At 44.4% G+C, this 24,540-nt stretch overlaps 1 protein-coding gene across 8 annotated transcripts in view; it reads right to left on the bottom strand.

The window, feature by feature from the left end:
* Positions 1-24,540, bottom strand: part of CRTC3 (CREB regulated transcription coactivator 3) — a 107,555-nt gene that overhangs the window by 14,271 nt on the left and 68,744 nt on the right. For 6 of the 8 annotated variants that reach the window (XM_029236289.1, XM_029236282.1, XM_029236283.1 and 3 more), the window contains exons 4-10: positions 21,942-22,003; positions 20,555-20,617; positions 18,350-18,450; positions 10,998-11,033; positions 8,004-8,089; positions 6,011-6,060; positions 366-583 (exon numbers count right to left, since the gene is read on the bottom strand). In XM_029236289.1, coding sequence (XP_029092122.1) covers positions 366-583; positions 6,011-6,060; positions 8,004-8,089; positions 10,998-11,033; positions 18,350-18,353 — 394 coding nt within the window. In that variant the 5' untranslated portion in view covers positions 18,354-18,450; positions 20,555-20,617; positions 21,942-22,003. The remainder of the gene's footprint in view (positions 1-365; positions 584-6,010; positions 6,061-8,003; positions 8,090-10,997; positions 11,034-18,349; positions 18,451-20,554; positions 20,618-21,941; positions 22,004-24,540) is intronic. The other 2 variants (XM_029236287.1, XM_029236288.1) reach the window with 2 other exon arrangements.

Genomic DNA, 24,540 nt, shown 5'->3' with positions numbered 1-24,540 from the left:
GATGATGATTCTGTATGAGAAGGAGCTCTGGGCAACTCTCCTACTGAAAATGGTAACAACGGCAAAGAAAAGGTACACTCAGACTGAGAGGGACGATGCCATCAAGATGAGAATGGCTTTTTCTCAGGAAGGAGACTGTGTAAATCACACTGGGAGAGCAGGACTAGGTAAGCGGGGTGGGGGCAGCAGAGGTGAAAGTTCAGTGTACTCTGTTCCCACCCAAGGAACAGACCCCAGGGCTGGACAACCAATTCCGTGCAGGGCCCCTGGAAGCCTCTGTCCAGTGTACCACCTGGCCAGGTACCACCTATGGTTAAGCCACCAGGGGACACAGACAAGGTCCTTATGGAGTGGGGAATACTTACCAGAAGAGCTTCTTATGCCCAGGTGAGTCATGGCAGCGGGAAGGTTGCCCACACTGTTCCCCACACTCATACTACCAAAGAGGTGGTCACTGGTGTCCAGGGAGGCGGGCAGGGGCACTGAGTAGTGGAGGTTGGTTAGATCTGGCAACGACCCCCCAGTGTTCAGGGTTCCCAGAAAGGGTGAGAGGCCCATGTTTTGACCACTGTGTGGAAAAGCGCTGAAAAAAGAAAGATAAGTATTACTTTCTAAAATGCATTCCGCTGCTCTGGGGAATAGGACATGTATGATACTTTTCCTTGTTCAATAAAAGCAGTTGGTACCAAAGATCTAAGTCCTTGTGTAGACTCTGCCTCTTCCTTGTTCTGAAAACTTGCATCCTTGGCTTAACCTCTCTGAAGTGCGATTTGCTTACCTGGTATGTTGGACTAAGGATGCCCACGTTACAGGAATATTTTCCGAGATAAGAGTAGATTATTGATGCAAAAGTACTTTGAAAATTATAAAGCACTATATAAAATGTGAGGCACTGCTTTCTACTTATTCAGTTCCTTTTGCTACATTGCTAAATTATCTCTCCTACCAAAAAAAGTATCTATCAACCAGATGCCTTCCAAGATATATTTTTTCAATTACAGTTTTCATAAACTTTAAAGTGAGAAAGAGATGTGACCATTCCTTTGTCAGAATCTGTTGGGTGGTCACTCTGTGCCCAGGCACTGGGCTAAGTGCTGGAGGTGGGATGATGAATGAGCAGGGTGTGTGCAGGCCTGGAGCAAGAGTACAAACGGAGGCCTAGTATACCGTCTAGTTTAAATTTTTTAAAGTTATAAATCAAATCAGTAAATCTTTAAATGAATTATGTTCTATGTCTCTGTCTTGACAAATTGTACCTTTGTAATAGCCTGGAAGGCCAGATTCAAGTTTAGAATTCTCCGACTCCTTGGAGCTCCACACTAGAACGTGCAGAGAGGCAGCCCCGACCCTCAGTCCACGCCACCATCTCTCCCCCCAGCCCTGTTCTGCACCGCAGGGCACGCTTATGGATATCCCAGCCTAGGGGCCAGCTCTGGCCAAGCTCCGCATCCCCTGTGGCTCCTTGGACTCCTTACTCCACGGGAGCAGAGACCTCTGAAGTGTGGGCCCAGGGAGGGGCTGCGTGGCCCAGGCTGAGGGGGCACTGCTCTTAGAGCTCACGGGCAGGCCAGAGACAGACCGGTAAGGCAAGCGATTGCAGTACGGCAGGAAGCTCACTGGGCCAGGTCTGATACAAGTGACGCTGGGAACGCAGAAGCAGGAGTTGGGGTTGTGAGGATGGGTGGGGAAGGGAAGCCTTGACCAAGCACATGACCCTGTGCACATGGAACTGCAAGCAGCGCAGCATGGCCAAGGTGTCGGGGCAGAGTGGGGAACAGGGGACAGGAGATGAGGTGGGGGAGGCAGGTAAGGGAGAAAACAAGGGCATGATGACATGATGCTCTGAAGAGTCTGGGTCAGGGAAGGCAGGAGACAGGGAGCCCAGGATTAAGCTGGAGCATCAGAATCACATTTTAGAAACGCCACTGTGGTTGCAGCGTGGAGGATGGCTTAAGGGGGCAGAAAGAGAGGTGCGGGGAACCAGTCAGAAGCGCCTGTGTGGTTCAGGTATGATCTAGGAAGAGAACAAAGAGGCTGAAGAGGAGGAGAATGGTTGGAGGAAGTGCCGTTAGCCAGGAATGGGGCGGCGGGGAGAGATTATGAATTCGATTGAGGACACCGGACTCAATACAGCACACACCAGCAGAGCGCCTCCCGGGAGCCAGCCACTGGCATTAGGGCCTCAAGAGACTCGGACAGAGCAGAGAGAAAGAGCCATAAAGAAAACAACTTGCAACATAATACCATTCAGTAGTGCAGTAAGTCCCCTACGTACGAACGAGTTCCATCCTGAGAGCGCGTTCATAAGTCCAATTTGTTTGTAAGTCCAACAAAGTTAGCCTAGATACCCAACTACCACAACTGGCTATATTCCACTGCTTTTACGCTTGCTTCCGGACATGCTGGGCTTGAAATAAAGACACTGTAGTACTGTACTCTATACAGTACTGTAAAGAACACAAAAGCACAACCACTTGTAGAGGATGCAAGCACGTGACCATGTACACCAGATACGTGAACTAACTTACGTGACTGGACATGTGAACGCACGTTCACATCTTTGAGAGTTTGCAACTTGAAGGTTCGTGTGTAGGGGACTTACTGTACAGTGACAGAACCTGATGGTATAAGGTATGGAGGGAATGACCAGCAGGCTGGAGGGGGCTTCCTGGAGGACGTCTGAACTGAGTTGGAAGGCTCGAGAATTCAGACGCTCTAAACAGGGAAATCATTTCAGGTGGAGTTCCCAGCACAGGCAAAGCAGAGAGGCACGTGACTATATTGTGTGCCCTAGGAACTTAGCTGCCGCAGGAAGGTCAAGTTTAGGAGGGGTGGATATGATGGGAGATGCGCCTGGAGGAGGAGGCAGAAAGCACATGAGGCTTAAACTGATGCGTTGATGACAAGAAGCCAGTGGAAGGTGAGAGCAGGGAAAAGACATCATCATTCTTAGGACAGACTTGGGGGAGGGAGGACAGGGTGTGAGAAGCAGAGCCTGGAGGCAGAGAGGTGAGTTATGCTGCTGCTGAAAATCAGACTAGACATAATGAGGGCATGGAGGTGGAGAGACAGGGAGGGCTTCTGGAGATATTTAAGCAAGTACTCAAGAATGACTCCCGATTTTCTGCCATGGGGACCGGTGGAACCACCCCTACCAGGACAGGGAACACGGAGGCACACCAGTAGACTGGGGATAAGGGTAGGTGGTGGGGTCAGACAACGAATTCTGCTTTAGACACTGAGTTTCTGTAATATGGGAGGACCTGTCATGGGATGTCTCCTGAGGACAGCTCCATCGGAACAGTGGGGGTGGAAGCCCGGCCACAGTGGGTTGAGGAATAGACAAGCAGTGAGGGGGCCTCGAGAGTAAATACTCTTTCAGAAAGTGTGGCTGAGAATTCTGGAAATGAGAAGGAAGTAACTAAAAGGGAATGCAGGGTCACGAAAGGACTTTTTAGTGCAGAATCCTTAAGTATATTTAAACGCAGAGAGAAAACCTTGTAGAGAGGGAAAGGCTGAAAACATAGAAGAGGGAAGGATAAGCAGGAGAGAGAGGCCTCAGGAAGGGTCAAGGACATGGGTGAGGCTAACAGTCTTGAACAGAGGGACACCTGTGTCCCTAAGACTAGGAACAAAAATGGATGGCGAGGGGGGAAGTAGGGGCGGGAGGGAAGCTGAGCATTCATTCCTGATGGTCTCTCTTTTCCTAGTAAAAGTAGGACTGGGATAACTGTGGAGGCTTGAAAAGAAATGGGGAAGCAGGAAAGATGTCCGATTTGATGGATGAGGAAGAAGGATGATTTTGGTTGTAGAAAAACTGAATGTGATACTTTGTCTCTCGGATGGCTGGTTGCAGTGTTAAGGCCAAGGACTAGGAAATAAACTTGAGAACCCAGAGCTGCTTGCTATGAGGGCAGATGGGCTCTCTGATTGAGAGAAGAAAGCTCCATGGGTGCTTAGGTCGGAATGAAGGCAGAAGGAGGCGGGGGGAAGGCTGGACAGCGTCTGGTGGCACAGAGCAAGGATGGAGAAGGTAACTGTGACAAACACGACCCAGGTTGTCAGTGACATTCAAAGCAATTTCTCTCCAGTTGAGAGGAATACAAGTTGTAACTTTCCAAATATAGTTGCGACCTGCTGGAGTCATCTCTTGGATCTGATATAAGGCAGATTATGTTCTCCCTTGTTCAAAACCCTCTGATGATTCTGACCTTACTCTGAGTCAGGCTACACCAGCCTCCATACTCTGCAGGCATGCCCCCGCCTCAGGGTCTTTGCACTCAGGGTCTTGCTGTCCCCTCTGCCCTTCCCTCCCCTTCATCCAGGTTCTGGTGACATATCATCTTATCCCAGACACCCTTCATTGCCTCTCTCCTTACTGTGCTTTTTCTTCACTGCATTTACCAATGCATGACATATATTTATTTGCTTAATTGTTTTTGCCTATTTTGCTCCACTAGAGCATTAGCTTCTTGAAAGCAGAGACTTGATCTGTTTTGTTCACTGCTCTACCCCAGTGCCTAGAATTAGGGGGTCAATCAATACCTGAATGAATAGGAATCACTGAATAGAATTCTGTCTCTAACATAAGAACAAGAAAGCAACTTTCCTTATCTAAGAAACAGCTCCTTCAAGATTCTCGGGGGTGGGGACAAGGGGTTTAAAATACCGTAGCCCCCTTCTGAAATGTAGGCCTTCGGGGCCTCCATCACTCCTTTGTCTGAGGATTGAGCCAAAATGAGCTCTTGAGAAGAATCTCAGCCCTATCTGTGGGGACATCCTACACCTCTAGGGGTGCTGGTCTTCTCTCCAGTCACGTGTCCTGGCTGGCTTTTTGAATTTCCAATCATCTCGGCTCAGCGGGCTGTTAATTACATGCGTTTATATTTAACTAGCCAAAAAGAATGCCTGCACTCCAGCTACTGAGTATGGAGTGCCCTGAACTCACTGCAGTTAGATACCCAGAAAAGGCTTTACTGGGGAGAATGATAAATAGGATGGCCTGATGTAGATTTAGTTCCTCTGCAGACCCTCTGAAATGCGTGCTTGTACTCAGCTAGATCAGGCAAGGGTCCTGATTTCAAGCCACATGATCTTGGCCCCGGAAAGAGCTGCCACTTCTGAGCGGGTTTTGGTTCCAAGCCCATGGGGCAGCCCTGAGGGATGCTGTGGTCAACAGCCCCAGGTGGCTCCCCTGGTGCTCTCCGGACACCGCCCGTGCATCCCAAGGGCTCGGCCCTCTCTGCGAAGACCCACGTGAGAATCGCCCAGCGTCTGTGTCACTCAAGTGATGGCACTGATGGGCCCTGTCTTTGCGTCTTCACAGTGTCTGTCAACGTGTGAGCTTCCTTAACTGTTGTCTCCGTGTGCTTCCTTGGTCCCAATTTCCTCAAGAACATCTTAATCTTTTAGTACTACACATATTTTTGAAAGCTGTCTCAAATCTTTCAGGGAGTAAAGTTGTATACTCCTAAATACGTTAATTAATTGTTCCATAGAAATTCTTTTTATATTGCAAATTTTCCTATTTATGCATCTTCCATTAATTAAAAAAAATTGTGGTAGAACATACATACATAAAATTTATCCCTTTTAAGTGTATGGTTCTGTGGCATTCAGTACATTTGTACAAACTCTCTTAGTTAACTTCTGTGTCAGCAAGTTGCCAGGGGCCCACAGCTGCCAAAGGTGCGAGGCTGGTGGGCCCCTCTCAATGCGGGCATGCTTCTGCTTCTACCCGTGGAGTTGTGTGTTTACTGAGAGTCAGCTGTGTTATTCTCTAATGTATTTATGGCGGCTTTATTTGTTATTGCAATTATGTAATATAATTACTTTAAATGATATATGAGTACCAAAAGGGAGCTGTTGTTTTGTGAAAATTCAGTTGACTTTCAACTTATATATAACAAATGAAATTTCTCAAGAGTTCTCTGATGAAGCAGTAAGACTTTCCGTTTGGGAAAACCCTCAGGATGCCCTCCGAGCCAAGAACTGAAAGAACATTACTTACCTGCCACCTCTGACATCACAGGATCGAGGGCGCCCTGACAGGGACTGGATCTGGGGAGAGACACAGAAATCTGGGCTTACTCACTGTCAACCCAAATTCAAGTTTTTAAAAAGCGTCTTTGCAGGTATCTTGGGACTCTAGTCAGTGCAAATGAGAGTCAGCACATATAAACAGCATCCCCACAAGGCAGCCATTTAAGCTTTTTTTTTTTTTTTTTTTCCAGTACGCGAGCCTCTCACTGTTGTGGCCTATCCCGTCGCGGAGCACAGGATCCGGACGTGCAGGCTCAGCGGTCATGGCTCACGGGCCCAGCCGCTCCACGGCATGTGGGCTCTTCCCAGACTGGGGCACGAACTCGCGTCCCCTGCATTGGCAGGCAGACCCTCAACCACTGCGCCACCAGGGAAGCCCGCCATTTAAGCTTTGACTAGACTTTTCCAGGCATAACGGAGGCATAATATTAACAAATTTTCTTAATTTGATGCTTTCTTAATTTATCTTCTAGATGAATATTATTTTCTTATAAAAGGCCAATGTTTTTCATACAGAGCTTTTAAATAAACATTCATTTTCCAGTTGGCCTGAGAGGAAAAGAAGAAAAGAGAAAAATAAAACAGGATGAAGAAAGAGGAAATTAATGTCAGAAGAAAAAAAATATTTCAACTAGAATCTAAATTCCAGGATGGGGGAGACTTTCATTTTGTTTATTGCTGTATGCCTGCACCCAGGATGCCTGGCAACAGGTGCCATATATATATATATATATATATATATATATATATATATATATATATATATATAAAATGAATGAACCTATTGACTCAACTCTTCGCCCAGAAATGATTTATGGAGAACTGTAAATCCATAAGAACTAAGAGAGATGAGGGGAATTCCCTGGCGGTCCAGTGGTCAGGACTCGGCGCTTTCACTACCATGGTCCTGGGTTCAACCCCTGGTCAGGGAATTAAGATCCTGCAAGCCGTGTGGTGCGGCAAAAAAAGAACTAAAAGAGGAGACGAACACCTCTTCCCAGAGAGAGCACATCTTCCCTGGTACTTGGGGAAGAGTGGATGCCATTGCCCCCTTTGTGGGGAAGATACAGTTGTCCTCCGATAAAAGCCTCCAAAACCACCTGGGCCTCCATAGCCAAAGACAGTGGGCTGCTTCTCCTATGTTTAAGTATGTGAATTTTAAATCTCTTTTATTCCCCAAAAGACTAAACATCAAAACATCTTGCTTTTACAAAAGACCATTCAAGCCCACCCTAATGCTAATGATGACTTTGGTAGACTTGGCAGAAGAAACTGGAACTGACTAAAGGAAGCCTGAACAGGTGGCGATGGTCAAGCACGAGACAATACAAGCAACTGCAACAGCACATCTCAGGGCCAGGGCAGACACACTGTTTTCTTTCAAAGGCAACAGCTTCTCTATGGGAAGAAAGGCCAACTCAGGTACTGCTGGGACCTCCCTCTCTTCCACAGCAGGTGAGTTTACAGAGAGAGCCATGGTGGAGACAGGGACAAGTACTCGAAGGCTCTTAGAAACCATTTAACAGAGCACTTCCTTTCTGACTTCTGGAGGACTCGGGTCAAATGGCCTTGATTAAAGAAAGTAGTATCTGGTAAACCAGCAATTCTGGACAGAAGCTGGTGACTGGAAGGCAGTGCTGGCTACAAAACAGAAAAATCTGCCTGTGACTTGTAACCAGGTTTCAGTGCTTCTTGTAATACAAATGAGATGTGAAGGACCAACAGGTTTTTCTGAATGAGTAAATTCAGAAAATTAGGAAGGCAAGAGATCACTGTACTAATTCATCAACAATGATAATTTTTATTTGAACCATCATTCCCTAGTACATTCTTCCTATCTCTGTCCCCAGACATCCGCTCTGCCTTTTTTCCCAATTCCTCTTGTTTTCTCCTCAGCAGAATTTGACGATGACCTCTGAAGTACAAATATTCAGTGACAACAAACATAGCTGTCCACCCACCTCCTTGGTCTCCCACAGCTGTTTTGGCAGTGGCTTGGGAATGTTTAGCAGATTCTCTTCCTTCAGTGGGCTGGGGAAAGACACAACTAAAAGGGAGAAGAAGCACATTCACTGTGTTAGAAGGAAGCCATCCCACCTTTGGCCAAACCAATTATCTTTGTAAAAGTGATTGATTTAACACATATTTATTGCCTGTCTACTAGGGAAGGTGTTTTGAGCGTTACCATGGGTGTGGCATAGGTGAGTAAGACATGGATTCAGCCCTTGAGGACTTTATACTCTAGTCAGGGGAAAGGACAAAATGTGAATACCCATGCCCGGAAGGAGAAGCCGGGGGAGGCCCACAAGAGCGAAGGCTCAGTGCTGCTCAAGGGTAGACCAGGAAGAGCCCACGCTGGCCTCTGGGGCTCGGCACTGAGGCGAGCCCTTTAGGGACACAGGAAATGAACATCCCCAGAGAGGGAGGAATAAGAACAAAGGCCTAGAGAGAGAGGAAGTGGTGGACAACTACTGAGCAGAGCTGCTCTTTGCAACTGGAGTGTAGGGAAAGTAAAGGAGAAGGGTAGGAAGGTCGAGGCCAGATCAGGAAGGGCCCTCAAACTTGGCGAGGAGAGGATGGAAGAAAAGGGATGAGGAGAGACCCACAAAAATCCAGGAGAGAGGAAATGAGGAAGATAACAAAGAGAGAAGAGGAATATTACATGGAAGACATGGTGGCAGTAAAGCTACCTGGTCATAGGCTGGGAGTGGGGGATAAAGAGGAATTGAGAACCCAGAGGACTAAGGCTGGGCAGCTGAAGGGCCCTCTCCTGGCTCTTAAAGCCTGTAAAACAGCCTGGCTTTGTATCAAGGGACCAATCCAGGGCTTTCTGCCAGGTAAAACAGGAGTGCTGAGCCATAAAAAAGGGAAAACTTCTTGTTCTCAGAGAGAGACAAGAAGACAAAGGGCCAACCCTCAGGAATTAAAGGGATCTGATGTTAGGAAGGGGATTCATTAGAGAGACGGGTGACGCTCAGAACTACGAGTGCTGTTAGGTTCTGGTGACCACGTAAGCTCCAGGGTGACTGTCATGACTGTCCTGTCTTAGCCCCACACAGGATGACAGACCCCAGAGAGAAGCCACTTCAAACAGACTGAAATTTCAGAGTAAATTCTGAGAATGAGGCAATGCTCTTTACAGGTGACCTACTCAGCACCATCACAACAGCAGTCATTTCTGCTCAAATATTCCAGGCTTTATCAATGATCCCAGGTGTGTCTTAATTCTGATCGTCAAACCACTCTCTCTGGAAAAGCTTATTTTGTCAACCTTCTTGTTTTCTTCCTTTTCTTGGCTTCCTTGTTAACTTGTCTAATTGTCAACGTAAACTGCTTCAGAAATGTAAGTTCCATGATGGCAGGGCCTTTATTTTATGCACTGGTGGGCAGTGCTTAAAATAGTACCTGGTAAACACTGGCCCTACAGCCCTCTCTCAACAAACTGGAGGACAGGAATAATAGGTTTGAGAGCCTTTATAAAGCCATACAATGACCCAAGAATTAAAAAATGTTTCTGTAATGTACTGCTAGATGATAGGAAAAGTTTCAAGGGCTGAGTGAGGTAGCTTCATGACTCAAGGCTACTTCTTGTAAGAGTTTGGTCACAGGAGTATGGCTGGAGTGTATTCCAGCACCGCAAAGGGGATTGTTTCCTTGGAGTAGTTCATTGTTTTTAGTCTCTTCATATCCAAGATTGGTTGGGAATTCTTCAGAGAAGTCATTGGGGGAATGCAAAGAACCTTGAAGCCATTTCTTTATCTCTGTCCTAGTGGATTAGATATTTATTGCTGTTTCAACTTTTCATGGTTTGACTCATGGCCTAAAATGGCTTGCCCAGAAACGAGTATATAAGATGATGAAAAAGAATTGTGCCTCTGGCGCAAGATGCTCCTCATTTATCATATTCCCCACGAGTCCTGACTGCTGCGATACATAAACCTAATTTAGTTGTTCACTTCTAGATTATGAAAACTAAATTCCAGATTATAAAATTTTAGGGAAAAGAAAACAGTGCCTGGTACTGAATGAATAAATGAACTGTGTCAGACCCTCATTTGTCAATGGCTTCGAGAGTCATTTAGTAGATCTCCAACATTACCTTTTTTTTAAAAAATTTATTTTATTTATTTATTTTTGGCTGCATTGGGTCTTCGTTGCTGCACGTGGGCTTTCTCTAGCTGCGGCGAGCAGGGGCTACTCTTTGTTGCGATGCATGGGCTTCTCATTGCAGTGGCCTCTCTCATTGTGCAGCACAGGCTCTAGGCACGCAGGCTTCAGTAGTTGTGGCACGTGGGCTCAGTAGTTGTGGCTCGCGGGCTCTAGAGCGCAGGCTCAGTAGTTGTGGTGTACAGGCTTAGTTGCTCCGCGGCATGTGGGATCTTCCCGGACCAGGGCTTGAACCCGTGTCCCCTGCATTGGCAGGCGGATTCCCAACTACTGCGGCACCAGGGAAGCCCTCCAACGTTACTTTAATCGGCTTTATGAAACTCATTATCTTCTGCAAGATTTGCAATTTCATTCTGCAATCAGTTTGCATTTTCCTCACATTATTTATATCTGTCAATTACTGACTCACAAAACTTTCTAAACAGGCAGAGAAAGACAGCTGAGGAAGGAAGGATATTGGAACAACTAATGGCTTAAGTGACCAAAATTGATTAATATTTTCACGTGATTACCACTTTTGCTTCCCTGCACAACCTTGTGACTGTGGGACTGTGGGACTCAGATGATGAGGAGCCTTGTAACCTAACCACACATTTCCTTTCTTGTGGCCTTGATCATGGCTAGCCTTAATTTTATAGAGCATCTCAGAAAATTAAACCCATCAGCAGTTGTCAGCATTTTGGGAAGTCCTGAAAACATGAGTATTAACTAGTTCCGATGTTGAAAGAAGGTTATGAATACTAAAGTCAGTATCTCACTCAGCACAGGTAGGTGAAATCAATTCATACCTTCCCCATGTACGTCGTTCTCACCATCACAGAAACCTAGTGGGAAAGGAAAAAAAAACACTTTTATGTGGTGCTTTCACCTTTATTTATTCATGGATTAGTAAGTCTTTCTGATTCAAAATAGAATTTCGAAAATTCCAAGGCAATTTCGGTACACTGATGGTCAAATCAGTGTACATTAGCATTTATAATAAAATTAAAATAGATATGGCTAATTTAAGTCTAAAGTTGGTGCCTATCTACTTTTATTTAAAATTATCTCCATCTTAAAATTTTTTACTGCCTCTGTCCTGAAAGAAGAACAATTTACAAAGTCTGAGAACCTCTAACCAAATCACAAAGAAAAGAAGTATATAGATCGAAACTCTCTTCCAAATGCTTTATTGTGGGGGGAAGGGGAGGTAACTAAAAAAGTCTACATCACTGTTTCACACTCACCATGCGTGTCTAGAGAAACAAACTGGAAGTTCCATGCTGTGTACTGTTATTTATATTTCTTACAAACAGTCATTTTAAAAAGAAACTTGGGACTTCCCTGGTGGTCCAGTGGTTAAGAATCCACCTTCCAACGTAGGGGACGCAGGTTTGATCCCTGGTCGGGGAACTAAGGTCCCACATGCCGTGGGGCAGCTAAGCCCGAGCGCCGCAGCTACTGTGCACGGGAGCCAGAACTAGAGACTGTGTGCTGCAAACTACAGGGCCCATGTGCTCTGAAGCCCACGTGCCACACACAACGAAGATCCCGCATGCCACAACTAAGACACCCCAATGCAGCCAAAAATTAAATAAATAAATATTTTTTAAAAAGAAACTTATCTGGAGTCTCAGTCAATTTAAATCGTATATATGATAGCTATTCACAAAGTTTTAAAAATTTGACTTGTAAGGAATTCTGATCCATAAAATATATTGCAGATGACAAGTAGAGTATATCCTATTGCTCTAAGCTAAAACCAAAGAATCGTGCCAAGAATGTCATATGTTAGCATTCTCTGTGGAGCAATCAAATATACCATATGAGTTTTCAGTTAAGATCAGGACAAATTTTTAAGTTTTAAGCCTTTAAATATAACTTACTTCAGGTTTAAATATGTTTCTGAATAAGCTTAACCTATAAGTTAACCTGATTAGTCTTTAAAACTTAAGCCAAATGTCTAATAACCATACACTGAACATAATTAAGTTCCTGCACTGACTGCTAGGCGTGGCCAGACAATACAGTGTAGGTGAGAAGATAGAACACGGAAGCAAATTCTATAACACAGGCAGAAGATATAAAATTTTAGTGGCACCCTGGGGCTGGACAATACTGAGAATCCCCAGAAGCACTAAAATTAAAAATTAAGAACACTCATAAAGACAGCATTTCTCTCAGGCCCACAGAACAGAATGCAAGTTAGTGATTTAAAACTCTGTTTAGTGCACATAAAGACTATTTGGGTAAGCTTGCTAAAATGCAAGTTCGTGGGCCCAAACTGCACAGATTTTGGTTCAGAAGCTGTGAGAATGGGCCCGGGAATCTACATTTTAAACAATCAGCTCAGAGGACTTTACTGCAGATGGTCTCTTAGAGAGACTTGGACTAGGCTGTAGCTTAGTCATGATCTAACACGCCTACTAAAGACAGGCAGTGTGAACAGAACACTAGGAGACAGGTGCGGAGAGACGGAAGGTGTGGCTCTACGATCAGCACATCAGAAGGAGGGGGAGAAGCTTCTGATTCCTGGTTTGGTTTCCCTGGGACCCTCATATTGGGAACTTAACCACTTAGATCACTTAAAAAGTGACAATTCTATTACAGATAAAAAACGAAGTTTGACACAGCAATCTGGTATAGTATGTTGAAGCATCTCTTTATCATTAAGGCACCAATCACTCTGGGTTTAATAAATAAGGCCAGTTTTCCATTTAAGTAGTAAGTCTGACCTGTCCCTGGAACAGACTCAACTGATGGCTACCTTGTGGAACTGCCTGAGTGGGGAGCAGACACCCCACATAATGTCCTCTCAGACTGGGACAGAAAGAAAGCCTCGTGGAGGAGGTGGCACCTGAGTTAGCCACTGAAGGACAATGACGGGGATGATAATAACAAGAGCCACTGTGACTGTTCTCTTATTACGTGCCAGGCACTTACATGGATGATCTCAGGTCATCCCCACAGCAACCCCATGAGGCAGGGGCTATTATCACCCCCAAGATCACACGCTAGGAAGTCTGAAGCAGAACTCCGGCCTGTGTGCCTTCAGAATGTCCAACTTGCTTCACCTGGAGGAGTTTAGACACCCAGGAATGAGGATGAAGGGGATGCCCCAGTGTAAAGACAGGAGGAGAAGGAAGAGGGGGAGGGTACAGCAGGGGCAGAGAATGGTGTAGTCTCGCTGGAGCTCAGGATGGGAGGAAGGGGAGATGAGGCTGGACTGAAGGTGTCTGTGAGTAATCTGGCTTGATGCAGGGAATAGAAGGTTTTGGTTAGAGAAGTGACATGATTATAGCTAAGCTTTAGAGAGATTGTTCTTGCAGCAGTGTGAGATGGATTGAAAGGAGAAAGCCTAAAGGCAGGGAGACCAAGTGGAAAAACCACTGTAATAGTCCAGGCAAGAAGGAAAGAAGTAGGGTATTTATTGCCAGTGAGGACAGAAAAGAGGCGGCAGACCTGAGATACCCTGCAGGGAGAAGGAACACGACCGGGCTACTGAATGGGTGTGAGGGGTATGGGAATGAGAGTAATTTAAAGACAACTAACTCCTGGTTTAGAGTTTAGGTAACTAGAAGGATGGTGGTGGCAATAACTGATATGCCAGCATCAAGCTAACGTGTAACCAAAATATCCATGGCTGGATTTTTACTACTGGATAAAAAATATATGATACAACTATAAATAAAGGGATTAAAAATAAAAAGGAACGAGTTGTGACTGGATATCTAGAAACAGAGGAAACTCATATCAGTTCCACAGGGGATGGAACAGCCATGACCAAGGCTGCATCTGTGTTCCAAGAAACCTCGAAGTCTCAGAGCCACTGAGGGCTGACCCAGTGTAACGGAGACCACGTTCCCTCTCCCTACTCCCATGCCTGACGAATCTAAAATAACTCCTAGCACAGCCTTGATTTGCTGAATAGAGGCAGAGGCAGGGGTTAGATCCCTTAACCAGCGTGTGTCCTTTAAGAAGCCTCTGGCTTCAGCCTCCCCATTCTGGGCCCTCCTGTCATCTGGGTGACACTCTTGCCCCGCTTTAGATCTGGGATGCTTTTGCCATCCCCCTCTTCCTCCTATCCGTGCAGTCAAGCTTCTTTCAGGGTTACTTGCATTTTAAACGTTAAATGAAATTGAGTTATTTGTAGTGAGGTGGATGGACCTAGAGTCTGTCATACAGAGTGAAGTAAGTCAGAAAGAGAAAAACAAATACCGTATGCTAACACATATACATGGAATCTAAGAAAAAAAAAAAAAAAGGTCATGAAGAACCTAGGGGCAAGACGGGAATAAAGACAGACCTATTAGAGAATGGACTTGAGGATACGGGGAGGGGGAAGGGTAAGCTGGGACAAAGTGAGAGAGTGGCATGGACATATATACACTACCAAACGTAAAATAGATAGCTAGTGGGAAGCAGCCGCATAGCACAAGGAGATCAGCTCAGTGCTTTGTGACCACCTAGAGGGGTGGGATAGGGAGGGTGGGAGGGAGGGAGATGCAAGAGGGAAGAGAGATGGTAACATATGTATATGTATAACTGATTCACTTTGTTATAAAGCAGAAACTAACACACCATTGTAAAGCAATTCTACTCCAATAAAGATGTTTAAAAAAAAAGAAAGTTAACTGCGCTGGTCAAAGCTGTTGCCTCTGGCAAGGTCACTGAGGTGGGAGGCAGGCCTCTTTTCCTGGGGAGGAGCTCAGGGCTGTAGTTCTCAAAGCTGGTGACACTCAGCATCTACCGCTCTGGGTGCAAAGACGACAACCCTCATGCCCTCTTCTGCCCGTAGCTCTAGACTGCCCCCTGAAAGGACAGGGACCACCGCAGCCCCCTCCTCCACTCGCTGGTGAGGAGTGGAGGGGAGATAGGGACAGTCCCTAGGCTATGGGACAGGGCAACGGGGCAAGTGTCACAGAGTGCCCTCATGCTTACCCATTGGGGGTGTGGGTGTGTGCCTGTGAAACGATAATTAAACTGCACATGCTGCCAGGGAAATGATCAATATTTCTCTTTATAAATTCTGGATAATTAAACAAGAAGAGAGAAATTATAAAAATCTTGTTTGGATGTATAAAAGTTTATTTCTAGAATTTACATCAACTGCTTACCATGGATGCCTAATTGCCGTGCAACTCAATAACCATTATGAAAATTACTAACTACGTATCAGTCTAATGGCTTTGTTTTCTTGGGACACAAACCTCTGCTCATGAATGTATCATAGTTTATTGTTTATGTAGTTAAGCTGTGAGCAGATGCTCCCTTATCATGTGCTCATAAAAAAAAGCAAATAAATAATGGGAACATTAACTGAGGTTACATCATTATGCTCAGGAAAGATTCCCAGGGAAAGAGCAGTTATTGCTTCTGCTATGGAGCCTAATTCTGGGCTTCAATTATATTTTCCCATCACTTTTTTAAATCTTTACTTTATCTGGTTGGTCCTATAATAAGAAATACCTTTTGGAAAGCTAGTCGATATTTTTAAAGTCCAAAAGGAAAGAAAATGAAAAACTTTAATGAATGACAGGGGGAAAAAGTACATGAAACTATTTAAAATAGCTTCCACCAACAAATATAATTCTCCAGAAATAATTCCTATCCTTGGAGACTTGAATAATATTTTAAACACACTGGCTTTCCCATGTAAACACATCCATATTTGGATGTGTTTCTGAGTTCTGCTATACTTGCAAGGCAACTTTGCAGAAGGAGGCACACAGTTCAGACATTCAAGCTGGAGGTCGGCCCACCTTCCACGGTTGAGAGATATTGGGGCCCAACGGTTTCTAACTGCTGATGTGAAAAGGAGTGACCCAGGAATTCTGCTCTGGGATTTCTTCCTTCCTGCTTTTTGTATTGCTCTGTCTACTAGGATCAACACTGGCATTCTTCTGCTTTTCTTATTCATCCTCACTCACACCTTCTGACATTTCTCACCTCTTCCCTCAGAGGCTACATCACTCTTGGCATAAATACTTCAATTAATCACTTTCTTTAGTTTTTTTTTTCTTTTTTTTTCTCTCTGCATGCAGGCCTCAAGATCTTGCTACCTTGTTCTCTCTAGGCCTTTGGCCCTTTCTAGAGAAGCAGAAACTTTAAACAGAGGGTGACACGAATGAAGGAATGGCAGAAGCAGAAATGCAGCTCTTTTTGGGGGGTTCCAGGTTGAAGCCTATCAGTCTGGTTCCCTCCCAATCCGGGGAGACTAAGCGCTTGCTGCACCTTGTTTAGGCCTATACATGCCTATAGTCTACCTATAACCCTACCTATCTGGAAGCTAAACTACTCCATCTTCCCGTATATCCTACCTCTCTAAGTGGTAAGCAGTGGACCCATATCCAATTCCAACATAACTGCCAGCTTTACTCTCATATCCCCATGTGTGGAAACAGCTAGACGGTCCTAACCAATTCTATAAGAGCTCATACTTGACAAACTGTTCGGGTAAATGTAGCATCTCTGAATTTCACCAAGGGAACAAATGCAGCATTATTACAACAATATAGGGATCATTAAATCCTATCCCTACTATATGCAAGGACATAAGACCTGGAATATTCTCCTCAGAAGGAAAAGAGACTATTTAGGGTTTAAACTACCTAAAAAGTAAAGAAAACTAGAAAAGCTAGCATTATCTTGGCCAAAGATTTATTTATTCCCATTTCAAGACCAAACACACAGCCCTAGGAATGGATAGTTCAGGACCACTGTTCCTACTAGATTATAAACCCCAGAAAGGCAGGCTTGGTCTTTGTCTTAGTGAACCAGACTTGGTTCACATGCAGGTTAGATTCAGCAACTAGAGTGTGCTCTGTATGCATAAGCCACTGAGTAATTTCTCCACACTCTCCGTCACTGAGGACTCCTCTGTGCCAGGCACTGTGCAGAAGGTAAGACCATAAGACGCTGACTGTAAGAAACCTCCTGGGAGCAGAAGGAGAGAAGCACATCCACGAGAAAGGCAGTCAAGTGACACAGGTGCCGAGATGGCCATCTATAGGTAGGAGCTTTGGGATGTTAGAAGGACATGGGGAGTTCTGGGCTGGCAAAGGGAGGAAGGTCAAGGATGGCTCTACAGACGTGGGGACAAAGCTGAGGGCCCTGGTCAGGTGAGCCAGGAGTAAGTTAAGAGAGGAAGAGATGGGAAGAGGATGGAACATTAATAGAAACCGAAGTAGTTCACCCACTTGGGGGGAGGGGCTGGTGAGTGAGGAGAGAAGGGAGAGAGGTGGGCAAGGGCCAGATCCTGGAGTCTGCGTCATTCCAAACTGAGAGATTTGGACTCTCTCTGGGAGGTGAGGGGGTGGCACTGAGATTTTAAGCAGGAGAGGAATATGATCAGATGTGGGTTCATTCTGGAAGCAGACAGCATGAATCTTTTCCCCACTCCTGGTCCCCGCTGGCCTCTCTCCACCCCTTTACTCACTCTGGCCCCAGGGAAGTGGAATGATGACCTGCAGCAAAGAGGGGAACAAGTGAGCGGGGGGTGCCGGCTCCACTCTGGCTCGCGCTCCTCCTGGCCAGGGGCGCGCCTTCCCTCGGAGAGCAGCCTCCCTGCCGGCCCTGCCCTGCAGTCTGACCTCGGTGCTCCTGCGGGGGGCGCCCTGGGCCAGTGCTGCCGGCCACTGGGGGAGTCAGTCTCCCTCTGGGGTTCAGTCTTAACAGCCACAGACCCACAGAGAGAAGTCACTTCCTCTTGTCAGGAAGAAAGGTGGTATTTACCTCCACCCATCACTTCTACTTTTATTTCTCAGTTTGTCCAGATTCTGGATGGGAAAAAAGGACTTTCAGAGAACCCAACATAAAACTGGATTGGGAGGACATAAGACTGGAAATAAGGAGACCAGTTAGCAAGTTGTTATGAGTCCCTATAAAAATGATGAGGGCCTGAAAATGGAAGAGTGTGGAGTAGAGGAAGCTGGAGGGTCAAGAGGTGCCAAGAAGAGAGAATTTGCAGAGAAAGAGGCAGGAGAGAAGCTCCATTCTTATTTCATCATGAGCACACACACATCTCCCCTGCCAGGAGTTTTTCCCTGAGGACCACGAATCGGGGAAATGCACTTGTGGTTTAAGCTTTTCTCTCTCCCGGTTCCCATAGGACAGAATGAGAAGGCACAGATGCTGTTAGCATCGGGCCTGCATGTCTTACCCATGTATGAGGCAGGCCAGGCCGACTGGCCCCCTCCTCCATAGGGGTCCTGGGGCTTGGTGCTCAGAGCACTCGTGTGAAGAGCAGAGTCAGAATTGGTCCTAATGGGGGGAGGAGAGAGTCTGGCTGAAAATCCATTTTTCCTTAGTGAAAATGCAATGTTCTTTGCTGAAAATTACCAACAGGAAAGAAGGCAAGAATAACAGATTTGCAATCATCCATAAAATGAGGGGTCTGGACCTACCTGAAGTCCCTTAGATCAGTAACAGCCTCTGAGGATGGCCCACACCCAAAAGGCTGTAATTTGTACTTGTATGATCTTTTCCTTTGAAGCTAATGGCATAATGATCTGGTTTAACAAGGCAGACCATGGATTCACGGCTTCCTCTAAGAAACTTCCCAGTTTTCCTCGCAACTCAGAAGATCGCTGTGATCAGTATATTCTCTGTGGCTGCACTAGCTTTTCCCCATCTGAGAATAACTCCTCCTATACGAAGGATCACCGATAGCAGTGACTCTCAAACCCTTCCACGGAGAATGCAAGGTCAAGACAACTTTCAAAATAACCCTAATGTGTCCTTTGCCCTTTCACTCTCGCTCTCTCATGAGCACAGTAGTTTTCCAGCAGCCTTGTGACCTGTGATGTCACCGCAGGCTGAATGCACAAGCAGAGAATCGAGCTATCTTCAAGAGATTTGTAAAAGGTACAACAATGTCACTCTTCTCAGTAAATTTTTTTTGTTTCAGAAAATATAACTGTGCTTCTTAAAAAAAGATATTTATTGACATGTAATGAGTTTATTATTATTTTATTTCTAAATGCATTTAATAAGTATCTTCTATAAATCTCTCAATTTAATTTCCAATATCAATAGCGAAATACAAACAAATACACTCACACAAACAAACACTGAGGGCCTCAATGGCTTTTAAGATTGCAAAGGAGTCTTAAGACAAACATTTTGGGAACCGTTGAACTATAGCAAATTTCTGGAATTCTCCCAGACAGCTCCAATTTATATTTAGCTTCGACTCTAAGAGATATTATTTACTTATCTCATCCAAGGGTCAAACTGTCTGCCATAAAACGAACTTGTGAGAGACCCGAAATTAATCTAAAATGCTTCTTTGTGGGCTGTTCCAGGTGATGGCCTCCTGTGGCCACCAAGCCATGTGGCTTGACTGTGCACCATGGCTGTGTTGTGTTCAGACAAAGGGAGAGGCAGTTCAGAACCTACATGAAAAACAGGAAGAGTGTGGACTCTGGGATCAGAGAGCCCTGGGTTCAGATTCTAGCTCCTTTACAGATTCAAAAAGACTCAGGAGAATATCAATCAAATGCAGAGAGACAACTGGGAAAATCTGAATACAGACTGGGTATTAAATAATGTTAGAAATTACTGTTAATTTTGTTAAGTGTAATAATGGCATTGTGGTTATGTTTTTTTAAAAAAGGTTCCTATCAGGCTTATACTGTTAGATATATTTACAGGTGAAATACTTTATCTGGCCAGTGCTGGGATGGGGGCGTGGGGGACGGCGGGGTAGAAATAGAAGCTGAAGGATGGGCACATGGAATTCTTATAACTATTTTCCTTTCCAACTCTTTTTTGTATATGTTAAAATTTTGCACTAATTTTTTTTTTTTTAATCCCAGTTCCATCACATATTAGCTAAGTGGCCTTGGAAAAGTCGTTTATAACCTCTTAGAACAGAAAATACTACTCATTCTTGTAGAATGTTATCAGGATCAAAAAAAATGACCTATGTAGAACACTTACCACTGGGGTCCAGCTCAAAGTGATCATTTAATAGCTAATGTATATTGAATACTTACGATTCCCAAGTTCCTTATGTATCTTATTTAATCCTCACAACCACCCCTTGATATTGGCACTGTTATCTCCCTTTTCCAGATGAGTAAACTGAGGCATAGGGAAGCTACATAACTTGCTCAAGGTCACAGGTTAAGAGAGGCAGACCCTGTTATCCACTCAGACCTCATGTTCTCACACTGCTGCAGTGTCCTGAGCAGACGTTCACGACCTGGTGGGAGATTTGGGTTCCTTTTTTTTTTTTTAAACACTTCATATAAACACAACTGATATAAACATACTCTGGCAAATGGATGATATATTAGAAAACATCAGGACAATCAAGGCGACTGGCTTAAAGTTTATTTCTACTAGAAAACAAGCCATGTACCTGTTAAGTGCAGATGTTAGCCTGAACCCAGGGTGCTTCTCTTCCTTCCAAGGAAGCTGCTGCCTTTAAAAACCAGAATAACATAAAAAGAAAAAGAAGTTCAATCCACAGGGAGCAAAGGAGAACCTCTGGCCTGGGTTTGAGAACTGGCTCCTCTATTAACCCAGCTGCAAGGCTGACCTCTCCAGTTCCTTTGATTTCTGATTTCCATGATTAAAACTTTCACAAATCCATGGGAACAGCAGGAGCAAATGAGATAGCTGGGCACATAACAAGGTTTTTTTTTGTTTTTTAAAAGGTCAAACAAGCACCTTTGAATGCCTTTTGAAATGTTTCAAACCTATGACCAGTTCCTCTCTGGGGGTGTGAGGTCTTATTCCAGATGTGTGAAAAACTACCCCTTGTCACATACCCCGAGTGCGTGGAGTGTGTGCATGTGGGTGCCTGGCCGGACTGGAAGCAGAAATGCTGCAACCCCACACAGACTCCCATGAAGAGGAATATAACTGTTACAGTAGCCCAGTTTGTGAAACTATGAATCTGACTAATCCTCCCGCTCTGGAAAGCCTAAGACAATTTTTCTTGAATACAAATTTTTAGAATCTCAATTTGGAGGTATCCTTTCATGATTTAAAATAAAATATTGTGCTTGTCCTACAACCATGGATCCCAAGATTCTTAAGCACTGCTGAAAACCTACTTGAGGTAGGGGCCAGCTGTCACCCATCTTCATATCGACCTTTTCCAGGTCCTGACTACATTATCCACAGGAAGTGCTGCCAGTGTTTGCCCGGAGAATGGATGGAGAATAGATCTCAACCGAGAGAGCTGAATTTTCTCAATACGTACATTTCAAATGCCTCTTAAATCTGACTAGGTGATCTGAAAATGATACCATGCATCCACCGGATGTAACAATCTTTTCAGTTAATTTTATATTCTGTCACCCTCAGTATTCAAAAACACTCAACTTTTTGGTATATATTCTCTATATACAAAAATACTCAGAGAGACCCTAGGTCAAATCCACTACGCAAATTAGTTTTAGGAGCTTACTAAAGCCTTATGTTTCTTTCAGTAGCTTACCAAGACACGTTATATATTCAAATATAAGAATAAAAAAACAGAGTATTATGTTGGTAATTGTATTCCAAATGTGTTTCTATTTGGTCTTTAAAATGAAGATCTAGATTGATTTAAATAACTTAATTTTAGACTTTCATATACGTCTATGATTATACCTGGAAAGACTTTAGTTTTATAAGAGAAAACAAGAGTCTGTGCTTTAGATTAGAAATTTCTAAAACATTCAAGGTGGATACAATAAAGCGAAACCATCCAAAAATAGCACATGCCCCTCCTATCTTTGAAAATAAGGCTTGCTTACCTTGGCCAACTCTCATCCAGGGGCTGCGAGGCGTAATTAGCTCCAAATGTACTACCATCAAAGTAGAATTTTCAATAAAGGAAAAATATAATGAATGGAAAGTTGAAGCAGAACTAAGAGGCTGGAATCGTGGGGAGTTCAACAACTTTTTTGGTTCTTATCTTTATCTCTACACCCGACATCTCTTCCTCCATGCTTTGTCTTATCAACTTCCTCTGGAAAAATCTATTCTATCTGCTAACCAGTGCCATCTTTGCATGATTCACATGGGGTGTTTCTTTTTTTTTTTCCTGCCTGCCCAACATCTTTTACTTTCAAGAACTGCTTCCACCCCGACCCGAAACCTGGTAAGGCTGTCATACTGTGTGGGCCTGCCTGCCCCACAAAATGTACACAGACCCAATATTTCCAGTCAAGGTAACTTATTTCCCTGTGACTGGCTCAGGGATGGGCTCATGATACAAACAAGGGGGAAAAGGAGTGCCCCCAGCTGACGTGGTGAGCCCGAGGACCACATGGACCTGGGTTTCTCCCTGGAAGTCAATTCAGAGGTAGCACCTCACAGATGCTGAATCTCGATGCTATTGTACAAACCCCTGGATCTAGCCCCTTGGGCTTCTAGTGACATAAGCCAATAAATTTCCTTTTTTCCAAGTTGAGGGTTTCTGTTTCTTATAACTAAAAGAGAGCGGCATTAGGTTTGCGGAGAAATGTGAACTTTCTTGGGTTGTCAGGGGCCCCGTTTTATAATTTCTGTATTCTTCACTGGGTCTAGCCTGCCTTAAAACATATTCCAGGTGAAATGGAAATATGGAAAAACAAATGTGATGCTACACTATACATGCTGAGCACAGTAGAGCCGTTTTGGTTAATTTAGTTAATTATACATATAGAATAGCCTTCTTAAAACATTTTAAATCATATTATTCTCCTGCTAAAAAATCTTCAATGATTCTGTATAAAAGAAGCCAGGGCTTCTGAGCTAGGGTTCAGAAGGAAATGGGAACCAATGGAGAAGGACCCTATCCTACAGGCAGAATCTGGCATTAGTAAAACATGGGCACTAATGAACTCTTCATGAAATATTTCCTTTGCCAGAAGCATTAAGATCACAAGGTTCACTTCCTGTGTATTAGTTTTGTCATGTCTAGTTACCTTCTTTCTTAATCCGAATCTTAGTCAAGGCAATAAAACAGAGCTATTTTCAAAAGAGAGACCAGACATTTCTTCAACACCAAATATTAGGCTTAATGTATGCAAAGTACAGATGAGAACAGACTGCAGAAGGAGACAGAAGAGGAAAAGGCGATAAAGAAATAAGAAGGCCCTCTGAGAGGAAGCACAGCAGTATCTCAGTTGGCAGAGCCATTAGGGAGAAGGCATTGAGCCTTTCTCTTTCCTGCAGAGTTTGATGAATCTCTGTCCAGAAAAGATAAATTTCAGAAGCAGAAGTTTACCACTTCCCTCAGGACACTGCCACCCTTAAAGTCCTTAAGTCCACTTATCTGGAACCTGTAATACAAATTAGAATGTAGTGGTGTAATAGTAGTGCAATGATCAAACATCGATTATTTCAATGTTGAGGTATAAGTCAGCATTTTAGCCTTTCTGATGTGTATTAACAACATGGAAATGTAGTAAATTCCTGAAATTTTAATATGAGTAGGCTGAGGCTTCAAAAGTTAAAAGATGCGACCTCTGAGCTCTCCCAATTCTCACCATTCACATCTCACTTAATGGATATTCGAAAACCCAACAATTGTTGGCACCAAGAGAACCACTAATGTTAGTAACCACTAATGTCAATAGCTTACAGCTAAATTCAACAGAAGAAAACCTACAAAAGGTTTATTTGTTCTTCTGAAGATTTCAGAAAATTTTGTTCAGGTGGCTTTAATTACTCTACAACACTAATATGTCCTAAAGAACATCCTAAAGACAGAAAAAATACCCTTATTTGTAAACTTGAATTTACCATTTAATTCAATAAACATTTCTAGAGTGCTTGCTATTTGCCAGCAAACAAACAGAACAGAAGCAGAGGTGACAGGGTTTTTAACAAACCAGATCAGCTCCTCACCCAGCACTACGTTAGTTAAGCCTAAGTCAAAAACCAGTCCCACAGGAACTTCCCTGGCGGTCCCACTGGTTGAGACTTTGCCTTCCGGCGCAGGGGGTGCAGGTTCGATCCCTGGTTGGGGAGCTGGGATCCCACATGCCTCCCGGCCAAGGAGCCAAGGCATGGAATGGAGGCAGTATTGTAGCAAATTCAATGAAGACTTTAAAAATGGTCCACATTAAAAAAAAAAAATCCAAAAACAAACAATCCCACATTATAATGGGCCTTTTTATTTATCCCCCTGTGCACTCCTCTTCTGGCTCCTCCTCTTCTGCCTTCAACCCTGATGGTCCAGAGTTTCTGTGGCCTCACAGCCTCTCAGCCCACATCTGCTTACATTGCTCTCAAAAGGACAGGATGGGGAGAAGGGTCTCAGTATCATGGGTGCCATGTAGAGTGGGAGCAGGGCGAGAGGCTGGGGACTCCGGGCACAGCCACTTTGGGAAGAGTGTCCTGCCTTCCATGCTCACCTTGCTCGGT

The sequence above is a fragment of the Monodon monoceros genome, unplaced genomic scaffold (assembly GCF_005190385.1).
Source record: "Monodon monoceros isolate NGI ecotype Baffin Bay Population unplaced genomic scaffold, NGI_Narwhal_1 Super_Scaffold_21, whole genome shotgun sequence".
Taxonomy (NCBI): Eukaryota; Metazoa; Chordata; class Mammalia; order Artiodactyla; family Monodontidae; genus Monodon; species Monodon monoceros.
The sequence above is the reverse complement of the archived record's forward strand: the minus strand, read 5'-3'. Positions and strand labels throughout refer to the sequence as shown.